General features: G+C 53.7%; 1 protein-coding gene and 1 long non-coding RNA gene across 2 annotated transcripts in view; one reads left to right on the forward strand and one right to left on the reverse strand.

Moving 5' to 3' along the window:
• LOC134011319 (uncharacterized) overlaps nucleotides 1-11,840 on the forward strand; it is a 177,369-nt gene that overhangs the window by 70,763 nt on the left and 94,766 nt on the right. The gene's annotated exons all lie outside the window — the stretch shown is intronic.
• faf1 (Fas (TNFRSF6) associated factor 1) overlaps nucleotides 1-11,840 on the reverse strand; it is a 56,579-nt gene that overhangs the window by 31,773 nt on the left and 12,966 nt on the right. Inside the window, exons 7-8 of the mRNA XM_062450902.1 lie at nucleotides 10,709-10,814; nucleotides 5,519-5,605 (exon numbers count right to left, since the gene is read on the reverse strand). Of these exons, the coding sequence (XP_062306886.1) occupies nucleotides 5,519-5,605; nucleotides 10,709-10,814 (193 nt within the window). The remainder of the gene's footprint in view (nucleotides 1-5,518; nucleotides 5,606-10,708; nucleotides 10,815-11,840) is intronic.

The following is an 11,840-nucleotide window of genomic DNA, read 5'->3' on the forward strand; positions in this document are numbered from 1 at the left end:
AGAGACAGAGAGAGAGACAGAGAGAGAGAGAGAGAGACAGAGAGAGAGACAGAGAGACAGAGAGAGAGAGAGACAGAGAGACAGACAGAGAGAGAGACAGAGAGAGAGAGAGAGAGAGAGAGAGAGAGAGACAGAGAGAGAGAGAGAGAGAGAGAGAGAGAGAGAGACAGAGAGAGAGACAGAGAGAGAGACAGAGAGAGAGACAGAGAGAGAGAGAGAGAGAGAGAGAGACAGAGAGAGAGACAGAGAGAGAGACAGAGAGAGAGACAGAGAGAGAGAGAGAGAGAGAGAGAGAGAGAGAGAGAGAGAGAGAGAGAGAGAGACAGAGAGAGAGAGAGAGAGAGAGAGAGAGAGAGAGAGAGAGAGAGAGAGAGACAGAGAGAGAGACAGAGAGAGAGACAGAGAGAGAGACAGAGAGAGAGACAGAGAGAGAGAGAGAGAGAGAGAGAGAGAGAGAGAGAGAGAGAGAGAGAGAGAGAGAGAGAGAGAGAGAGACACACACAGCTCCCTGTACTGAATGTCACCTGAAGGCAGCAATCACACAGGGGGGCTCTGTGCCAGATTATCGCTGAGCTCTGTCGCTACGGCAACCGGCAGGCCCCAATAAGCCACGGCGGGGCCCGTCAGGTGGAAAGTTCCATTAAGGAGGCGGGGAGTCCGAGGCCAGAGCCCCTCAGAGAGCGGCAGCATTAATACATTAGCAAACACCATGAAACACTGGATAAATGTCAGCAATTACTGGGAGGGCTGAGGGGAGGGAGGAGGAGGGGGGTGTCTAATAAGGATGTACCGCCTGTCAATCACTCATGCAGGTGTGTAGGAGGAGAAAGCTGCCAATCAAAGCTGTTAGCGAGGGAGGAGAGTGGAGAGGGCGAGAGACCCAGGAAAAACAAAGAGAGAGTGTGAGTATATGAGAGAGAGAGAGGAGAAAGTGTGAGAGATAGCGGTGCTAGCACCCCTGCCCTCCCAGCCCCCCCTGTTCTCCCAGCCCTCCCGCCCCCCCTGCCCCCCCATGCCCTCCCTGCCCCCCTGCCTCCCGCCCCCCTGCCCCCCCAGCCCCTCCAACAACACTCTCCTTCCCCCCCCGACACAGAACCCGCTTCTGAACAATTGAAACTAGTCCTTCGCCTCACTCAGCACACCTGAACAACACCAGAGTGTGTTCCTCTGACCTAGAACATCACCAGCGCATCCAGCTGCCTCTCCTGTTTCAGCTTGCAGTGTGTGAAACTCACTATGGAAACTCAAGAAGGGCGATGACGTCGTACCGTAGCAAAACAAACATCTCGCTCCCCGACACGTACGTGGGCTCCTACTGACCACTGCAGAGGGAAGGGCCAACCGACCCTCGAACTTCCAGAGCAGCACAGACGTACGACAGTGAGCCCGAGGAAGTGAATCAATTAGCTATATTTAGCTGCGCTCTGGAATGATCCCGACCTGGATGTGAAAAGTGAATCTTTCAACCTCAGTGTGACGGCCAGGGGATGGTAATTGGTTTGCCAGCAGTGCGGTGTCTAGCTGGGCCTGTGAACCTGACTGGAGTTCCAGAGTACTGCTGCTGCTATACAGTGGGGAGGAGGGGGAGGGAGGGGGAGGAGGGGGAGGAGTAGATCTGGAATAAAAGGATGATTGTCAGCCATCTTTCTTTCTTTCCTTACTTTCAATATCTATCCAGTTACCCCACCAGTTATCCACTATAGTTAATACTAATACACACACACACACACGCCAATCAACCAGGAAATCAGCCATTTCTCTTCCCTTCCTTTGAGTGCTCCTCCAGTTATTCACCATGTTAATACCAACACACACACACACACCCTCAGGAGATTCAATAAGCATTGGGGGCCAGAGGAGAGCCATTATTACACTTTTAATATCTCCTCCTCAGGAATCATGCATGCAGCTGGGCCTGAACACCTAGCGGGGGTGTGGGGGTCTGGAAGGCTGCCCTGCTCCATGATCTAGCCCGGATCTCCTCAGCCTCATCATATTCCTGCTCATCCACATCAGAGATCCCTTAATCTGAATAGGACTAGCGGGATAAATGGATGCATAATATGATATTAACAGCTTGAGCTGGGGGCTAGAAGAGGGGATGTGAGGCGCGGGCCCTTCTGACCCAGGGGGAGACCGCCTGCCTGGCTGAAGAGGGGATGTGAGGCGCGGGCCCTTCTGACCCAGGGGGAGACCGCCTGCCTGGCTGATTTCACAAACATGAGGCGCGCTTTATTTAGCTCACCCGACACACAACATTGGGGAAGCGAACTGGGCGATCCGAAACGAAGGTCTGTGTGTCTTCAGGAGGTCTGCATGAGGTCTGCATGTCTGTGGGAGGTCAGTATATCTGTATGAGGTTTGTAGCAGGTCTGTAGGAGGTGTACAGAAGGTCTGTATGTCTGTAGCAGGTCTGTGTGTCTGTGAGGTGTATAGAAGGTCTGTATGTCTGTAGCAGGTCAGTGTGTCTGTGAGGTGTATAAGAAGGTCTGTATGTCTGTAGCAGGTCTGTGTGTCTGTGAGGTGATAGAAGGTCTGTATGTCTGTAGCAGGTCAGTGTGTCTGTGAGGTGTATAGAAGGTCTGTATGTCTGTAGCAGGTCAGTGTGTCTGTGAGGTGTATAGAAGGTCTGTATGTCTGTAGGCAGGTCAGTGTGTCTGTGAGGTGTATGGAAGGTCTGTATGTCTGTAGCAGGTCAGTGTGTCTGTGAGGTGTATAGAAGGTCTGTATGTCTGTAGCAGGTCAGTGAGTCGAGGTCTGCTGTAGCAGTCAGGTCAGTGTGTCTGTGAGGTGTATGGAAGGTCTGTATGTCTGTAGCAGGTCTGTAGCAGGTCAGTGTGTCTGTGAGGTGTATGGAAGGTCTGTATGTCTGTAGCAGGTCTGTAGCAGGTCAGTGTGTCTGTGAGTTGTATGGAAGGTCTGTATGTCTGTAGCAGGTCTGTAGCAGGTCAGTGTGTCTGTGAGGTGTATGGAAGGTCTGTATGTCTGAGCAGGTCAGTGTGTCTGTGAGGTGTATGGAAGGTCTGTATGTCTGTAGCAGGTCTGTAGCAGGTCAGTGTGTCTGTGAGGTGTATGGAAGGTCTGTATGTCTGTAGCAGGTCTGTAGCAGGTCAGTGTGTCTGTGAGGTGTATGGAAGGTCTGTATGTCTGTAGCAGGTCTGTAGAGCAGGTCAGTGTGTCTGTGAGGTGTAATGGAAGGTCTGTATGTCTGAGCAGGTCAGTGTGTCTGTGAGGTGTATGGAAGGTCTGTATGTCTGTAGCAGGTCTGTAGCAGGTCAGTGTGTCTGTGAGGTGTATGGAAGGTCTGTATGTCTGTAGCAGGTCTGTAGCAGGTCAGTGTGTCTGTGAGGTGTATGGAAGGTCTGTATGTCTGTAGCAGGTCTGTAGCAGGTCTGTAGCAGGTCAGTGTGTCTGTGAGGTGTATGGAAGGTCTGTATGTCTGTAGCAGGTCTGTAGCAGGTCTGTAGCAGGTCAGTGTGTCTGTGAGGTGTATGGAAGGTCTGTATGTCTGTAGCAGGTCTCTGTATGTCTGTAGCAGGTCTGTAGCAGGTCTGTAGCAGGTCAGTGTGTCTGTGAGGTGTATGGAAGGTCTGTATGTCTGTAGCAGGTCTGTAGCAGGTCAGTGTGTCTGTGAGGTGTATGGAAGGTCTGTATGTCTGTAGCAGGTCTGTAGCAGGTCTGTAGCAGGTCAGTGTGTCTGTGAGGTGTATGGAAGGTCTGTATGTCTGTAGCAGGTCTGTAGCAGGTCTGTAGCAGGTCAGTGTGTCTGTGAGGTGTATGGAAGGTCTGTATGTCTGTAGCAGGTCTGTAGCAGGTCTGTAGCAGGTCAGTGTGTCTGTGAGGTGTATGGAAGGTTCTCAGAGGAGGGTGAACCACTATACCGTGCTGCTCTGGGCTGAAAGGTTCAAACAAAGCAGACAGAGAACAGAAGAGGAAACGGAGGCTTTGTCCTCCCTCTTTCAGGGACAAGTTACATACGCTTGCAAATGTATTATTTGACATCTACAAAGTGAACAACCAAAACAAATCTTAAAAGCTTTCGGCTTTGAGTTGAAACCATCAAAAACAACCAGGTGCAGGTGGTGTGGTCTCCATTGATGACGGGAGCGTTTAAAAGGGACACAAACCAAGTTGGATACAAAACAAACAGCGTAGTCATTTACTGACCACAGCAGCCTGTCCAGCCACATGAGGAAGAGACACTTTGTATTCTGTCAGATCTCTGGCAGCGGGCCAGGACAGCGATGCAGGGACAACACAAGCTACACAACACACGCACGGAAACAACCTTTTCCAAAACGAAAATGTTTCTCCTCAGCGCTAACAAGGCATCGCCTCGCTGAGTCTCGTGCTAACAAGTACGTACTCCCAACAGCCCGCAGTTGCATAAAAAAAACTTCCAATCCAAATGATTAGAATGGGCACACATATGGTGTCAAAGAGGAGAGGGAGAGGGGAGGGGCAGGGGGGAGGGGCAGAGGGTCAGAGTTTCATCGGGGCCCGTGAGTGAAGCTGCTCTCCGAGCGGTCTGACTGAGGTCGAGGCTGAAAGAGCCGTGACCTCCAGCCAGCAGGGGTCAGGAGCACTCAATGATGTGAGCTTTAATGTCCACAGATACAAGGACACAGGGGAAGCCCTCTTTGACATCTTAATTTGTTTCAACATCTTACTCTCAAACTGGCCGGCAGATGGTTGCAGCCCGGACCACAATCGACTGTTTATGTCTGATGGGACTGGCAATGTTTTGCAGGAGAGTTAGGGGCTTTTAAGATTCTTCAAGCTAAGAGTTGGGCTTAGAATGATGTGTCGGAACATGGCTGGGTTGGATCAGCGTTGAAAGGGCCTTGGTTGTGTTTGGGCGGGCGGTGTGTGGTTGTGTTTGGGCGGGCGGTGTGTGGTTGTGTTTGGGCGGGCGGTGTGTGGTTGTGTTTGGGCGGGCGGTGTGTGGTTGTGTTTGGGCGGGCGGTGTGTGGTTGTGTTTGGGCGGGCGGTGTGTGGTTGTGTTTGGGCGGGCGGTGTGTGGTTGTGTTTGGGCGGGCGGTGTGTGGTTGTGTTTGGGCGGTGTGTGGTTGTGTTTGGGCGGTGTGTGGTTGTGTTTGGGCGGTGTGTGGTTGTGTTTGGGCGGTGTGTGGTTGTGTTTGGGCGGTGTGTGGTTGTGTTTGGGCGGTGTGTGGTTGTGTTTGGGCGGTGTGTGGTTGTGTTTGGGCGGTGTGTGGTTGTGTTTGGGCGGTGTGTGGTTGTGTTTGGGCGGTGTGTGGTTGTGTTTGGGCGGTGTGTGGTTGTGTTTGGGCGGTGTGTGGTTGTGTTTGGGCGGTGTGTGGTTGTGTTTGGGCGGTGTGTGGTTGTGTTTGGGCGGTGTGTGGTTGTGTTTGGGCGGTGTGTGGTTGTGTTTGGGCGGTGTGTGGTTGTGTTTGGGCGGTGTGTGGTTGTGTTTGGGCGGTGTGTGGTTGTGTTTGGGCGGTGTGTGGTTGTGTTTGGGCGGTGTGTGGTTGTGTTTGGGCGGTGTGTGGTTGTTTACCGAGTCGTCTGATGAGGAGGCGGGCCAGCCCTCCCACTGTTGGTGTCTGACAGGGATGTTGGTCAGGTCGGAAACGTTCCTCTTCACCTGCAGGGACACAGAACAGCAGTCATACAAGATACTGGCCATCAGACGTCCTTTCAGGACACATGTACCTCAGATGATCCTTTCAGTACGTTTCAGTCTCCTTGTTTGGACAAGTAGTCACAAGTGCTAAAACCAAAAAACAACCTTTTTTTTCCACACACACCTGGTAATACATTAACATTATTACTTCAGGTTCACTCTACTAAAAATAAAAAACAAACAAAAATGAAGAACATTTTGACTGATTGATCCTATCTGAAAGTTTCCAGATGATTACAAGTGTACAACAAACACATCCAATAGTAGGTCTGCATTAACCACGTAGAGCCAACATGGCTGACATAACTGCAGCCTCCAACCCCCCTCTCCTCCTCCTCCCTCTCCAACCCCCCTCTCCTCCTCCTGCTCCCTCTCCTCCTCCTCCTCCTCCCTCTCCAACCCCCCTCTCCTCCTCCCTCTCCAACCCCCCTCTCCTCCTCCTGCTCCCTCTCCTCCTCCTCGGACCTCTGCGCTGCCCCCCCAGGACCATAACAAGGACGGAGAGAGGGAGGGGGAAGAGAGCGAGAAACCAAAAGAGAGAGAAAAGAATGAGAGAAGGAGGGGTAGACTAAAGCAGTGTGGGCTCAGACGGTGGTGTTGTGGACATTCCTTGGATGCCTGTCCTAACACCAGCACCGCTGGCCTCGCGCTCTCAAATGAACAGTATTTCAGTATTTCTCTTTTCCCATTCATGCGGTGTATCTGCACTTAATAACATTCCCCTGACTGTTTTTAAACTGTTCGCAGGCGAGCCATCGCCCGCCAGCTCTCCAACGCCCGCCCGCCCGAACGCCGGCCCTCGCCGCTTCAAAGCTCCAACGCCAGGTCCAATGAGCGCTGGACGGCTGTGATCAAAGCACAGGCGCCGGCCGAGAGCGCCGGCCGAGTTCGGGCGCATTAGTCCGGCCGAATGCTGCGAGCGTAGCCGCGGGGCAGGATACTGATGCTGAGCAAACTGGCCTTTGTGGAGGAAAGCTCCCTCCACACACACACACACACACACACACACACACGACAGACCCCCCCCCCCCCCCCCCCTCCCAGCGTGCTGTCCAGAGGCCACAGGGGAGACTCATCCACCCACCCATGCAGGTGGAGGAGTTGGGATGGGTCCAAACCCAGTCAGAGGACAGGGGAGGTGAGCAGCATGGAGGGCTGGGAACACTGGACATGTGACTACTGCTGTTTCACTTGAACATACATGAGATAAGAGGACTTCATCGTGGACTTTGATCCTTTGGTTCAGTAACCGTGTGTGCCTGTGTGTATGTGCCTGTGTGTGTGTGCGTGTATGTGCCTGTGTGTGTGTGTGTGTGTGTGTATGCGCCTGTGTGTGTGTGTGACTGTGTGTGTGTGTGCGTCTGCATGGGAGTGTGTGTATGGTAATCAAGAGCATGTTGTTTTCATAATGCTGTTCTATCCCCTGGCAGTGTCTCACATGGGGTCACCTAACCATACTCAAACCCCAAGTCTGTCTGCCTGCCTCCCTCTCTTCCCCTCTCACCGCACCGAGATGCCTGGTGCCTGTCAGGGGGGCCCGGGGGCCAGGGGGGCCCGGGGGCCAGGGGGGCCCGGGGTCAGGCTGGGCGACCAGTGTTATTGCAGAGTGTAATATCTGTGTTTGACCAGGGAGGCTACAGGGATTTCTCCTCTGCCTGTGAGGCAGCCAGGAGAGGAGGGAGGGGGGGGCAGGGAGGCAGCCAGGGAGGAGGGAGGGGGGGGCAGTGAGGCAGCCAGGAGAGGAGGGAGGGGGGGCAGGGAGGCAGCCAGGGAGGTGTAAACACTGGCAGGCCAGCTGAGGTAGGTTAAAGCAACCGCAGAGAAACAATAAACCTCTCCACCAGAAAGACAGACAGGCAGTAGGACCAACTCTCCACCAGGGAGACAGACAGGCAGTAGGACCAACTCTCCACCAGGGAGACAGACAGGCAGTAGGACCAACTCTCCACCAGGGAGACAGACAGGCAGCAGGACCACCTCTCCACCAAGAGAGACAGACAGGCAGCAGGACCAACTCTCCACCAGGGAGACAGACAGGCAGCAGGACCACCTCTCCACCAAGAGAGACAGACAGGCAGTAGGACCAACTCTCCACCAGGGAGACAGACAGGCAGCAGGACCAACTCTCCACCAGGGAGACAGACAGGCAGCAGGACCACCTCTCCACCAAGAGAGACAGACAGGCATTAGGACCAACTCTCCACCAGGGAGACAGACAGGCAGCAGGACCACCTCTCCACCAAGAGAGACAGACAGGCAGTAGGACCAACTCTCCACCAGGGAGACAGGAGGACACCTCCATCTCTAGGAGACCAACAGGCTAAAAGGGCCCTTCTAGGAGAGACAGACAGGCTAAAAGGGCCCTTTCTAGGAGAGACAGACAGGCTAAAAGGGCCCTTCTAGGAGAGACAGACAGGCTAAAAGGGCCCTTTCTAGGAGAGACAGACAGGCTAAAAGGGCCCTTCTAGGAGAGACAGACAGGCTAAAAGGGCCCTTCTAGGAGAGACAGACAGGCTCGTATGTGGAGCAGAGAGGAGCAGGCTAGAGGCCTACCCTCCAGTCACCCAGGAGGGAGCGACCCAAGAGCTGCTGGCCAGGCTGGCACAGTTGTTTACATAGCAGACCTGTCTAATGCTGCCCCCTGTCTGGCTGGCAGACAACTGCACCTTCACTCACTGACTACACAACAATCTCGCAGCCTTGTGTAAATGTGCACTCTTTTTGGAACCATTACAAAACATAAAGTTTAAGTTAGGGCCTTGGTTATTTGAATTGCATATAAACCTACATAACAAGGGCTGAGGTCTCCCATCAGACCGCTGCTAGCCTGGCGTAGCCTGCTCTGCAGCTACAGTACACTGCCCCAGCGCAACACAAGCTGCCTGCACAGATACACTGTCCCAGCACAACACAAGCTGCCTGCACAGCTACACTCACAGCAACATTAATGATCCAATCACTTCAAATGCCAAGTGCTAGTAATCCCTGGCTGGAGGCAAATCAGAAGAAAAAAAGGTTGCTGTTAAACAGTCACAAGCTCTCCACTAGGGACCAGGTGTCTTTCATCCACAACCTCCCTCCCTCCCTCTCTCCCTCCCTCCCTCTCCCTCCCTCCTGTGTTTCCCTCCCTCCCTCCTGTGTTTCCCTCCCTCCCTCCTGTGTTTCCCTCCCTCCCTCTCTCCCTCCCTCCTGTTTCCCTCCCTCCCTCCCTCTCTCCCTCCCTCCTGTGTTTCCCTCCCTCCTGTGTTTCCTTCCCTCCCTCCCTCCCTCCCCTCTTTCTTCTCTGTTGTGTTGCGTTGGGGGGGGCTCCCCGGCTGCAGGCTAGGGGGAGAGAAAAGGGGGTTTTCAGGGGGCACGGGGAGAAATCCCTGGGACGGTTCGTCTGGTCACGGAGCGCCCAGCACCCAGCGCCCAGGACCCTTTCTACATACCACTTTCCTGGCAAACATTTGCTCTGCAGCTTAGCCAGCTATGGGCCTCGTAGCGCCCCCACCCCCCCCCACCCGCACCCCCCCGCACCCCAACCCCACCATCCAGGCCAGGGTGGGAATGCCAATCAGAGACCAGGGCCCTAAGCCCCAGGGAAAGCAAAGAGGGTCCAGAGAGAAACATAGAGAGACAGAGAGACACAGAGAGAGACAGAGAGACAGAGAGAGAGACAGAGAGACACAGAGAGAGACAGAGAGACAGAGAGAGAGAGACAGAGAGACAGACAGAGAGAGTGGTGGATGAGCCGTTCCTTGGGAGCCACAAGGCAAAGCCAAAGCCTTTGGCAAAGTCAAAGAACAGGACCGGGCTTTGCTTCCATTGATATGCACAGGCACAGGGCCCGGACACTGCACAGGCACAGGGCCCGGACACTGCACAGGCACAGGGCCCGGACATTGCACAGGCACAGGGCCCGGACACTGCACAGGCACAGGGCCCGGACACTGCACAGGCACAGGGCCCGGACACTGCACAGGCACAGGGCCCCGGACACTGCACAGGCACAGGGCCCGGACACTGCACAGGCAGGGCCCCGGACACTGCACAGGCAGGGCCCCGGACACTGCACAGGCAGGGCCCCGGACACTGCACAGGCAGGGCCCCGGACACTGCACAGGCAAGGCCCCGGACACTGCACAGGACCCCAGACCCTGCACTCAGCTTAAGACAAAGGAGGAGCTGGGTCAGCCCAACAGAGGTGAGGAGGGGGGGTGAGGAGGGGTAAAGATGCAAGGCCCTGTGTCCTCTATGGGGGGGCACAAGATGCCTAAAGACCAGCATGTGTTGAAACACTGAGTGCCTGTTTGAATCTGCTTTGTCCCCTCTACTGTGCTGCCCCACGCCACCCCGCCCCACCACCCCCCTCGTCCCCATGTTTGCAATCCCAACCGAAACACTTAAGTTCACAGTAGGGTGCTCGTCAAAACCATCTGTCTGGTAGGAGAGAGGGAGGAGAAGACCAGTGTGGAGACAAATAAGGTTACATTTTTCTCTGTGTGTGTGTGTGTGTGCGCTGGCCGTGTGAGAGCTGTAGTTCTGTTAGGACAGAGCGTGATCCCTCACTGCGCTGCATGACCAGCGAGTTCCCCCTCCTGCAGTGCTGCATGACCAGTGAGTTCCCCCTCCTGCAGCGCTGCTGTGGGTCAGGAAATAAGACGGCCTCTCAGGTGATCACAGGAAAGGGGAGGAGCTGGGTTCATCCTGTAGAACCTTCGAGTCTGCACACATCAGGATATGAACGTACTGTAGAGGAACTACGCCTCTACCGCCATAGATGAACAAACGCACAGCGACTGTAATAAGGAAAGGTGTTTCTTTCATGTGCGACTGAAGACACTGATGAAATTCAGTGCATCTCCTTAAAGAATAAATGCAAATAAAAAAAATAAAACAGAAAAGAAATGTAGCGAAAATTCAACAGGGCACTATTTTCCATTTTCCATTGTGTATATATATTTTAGGAAGCAAAAAAACCGAATGACGCATTTTAAATATCACTCCATCAAGCGAATTTGATCGTGGGAAGCCAAAATCGGGATTAAAATGGATGAATTGTACATCTCTAGATGACGGTACCTCCTGTATAGTCCTGCTCCCAGGGAAGTTCAGGTTGTATTCTCTCTGGGCCTCGCCATGACTGATGACCAACAGGAAGTTCTGGTTTAATGACTCATGGAGAGCACTGAGAGAGAGGAAGTGAAGGGAGAGAGAGGGGGGGGTAAGAGAGGGCAAACGGAGGAGGATTGAGAGGGCAAAAAGGAGAGAGAGAGAGAGAGAGAGAGAGAGAGAGAGAGAGAGAGAGAGAGAGAGAGAGAGAGAGAGAGAGAGAGAGAGAGGAGAGGGAGGAAAGTGTTATTTTCAATAAAAGGGCGTCAGATGGCTGAGCGGTTAGGGAGTTGGACTATTAGTCAGAAGGTTGCCGGTTTGATTCCTGGCCGTGCAAAATGACGTTGTGTCCTTGGCAAGGCACCCTACTTGCCTCGGGGGAATTTCCCTGTACTTACTGTAAGTCGCTCTGGATAAGAGCGTCTGCTAAATGACTAAATGTAAATGTAAGAAAAAAACTAAAACAAAAAAACAGTATGAACGCATTCGGCTTCGGAGTCAAGTGAAGAGCAAGCTGGACTCGTCAGACGGTTATCCGTGCTGCGAGGTGATTGGCTGGGCTCCCCCGGGACCACGCTCCCCACTCCCAGCTCTGTCCTGACAAGCCTGGCACCACGGGGTGCCCAGCACACCTACGTTACTGCACAGCGTGACACACAGGGGCACGGCTTCACTGGGTCTGGGCTACAATGCTGGGGTTACATTTAGTCATTTAGCAGACGCTCTTATCCAGAGCGACTTACAGTAAGTACAGGGACATTCCCCCTGAGGCAAGTAGGGTGAAGTGCTTGCCCAAGGACACAACGTCATTCGCACGGCCTGGAATCGAACCGGCAACCTTCTGATTAATAGCCTGTTTCCCTAACCGCTCAGCCACTGACTCCTCTGGGGTTGGCTTAGCATGCTGGAGCTGGGCTAGACTACTGGAGCTTGGTGCATGTAGTAATTCAGTTATCATCAGTTGGCATGAAGTTAACTTTGTGAACACACAAGTACACCCTGAGACACACACACAGAGAAAGTCAAGTAACGAACACACCAGGACAAGAGGAGCAGTAGCAGACAGACTGAGACAATGTGTGTGCGTGTGTGCTTCACGTAC

Source organism: Osmerus eperlanus, chromosome 24, assembly GCF_963692335.1.
Source record: "Osmerus eperlanus chromosome 24, fOsmEpe2.1, whole genome shotgun sequence".
Lineage (NCBI taxonomy): Eukaryota > Metazoa > Chordata > Actinopteri > Osmeriformes > Osmeridae > Osmerus > Osmerus eperlanus.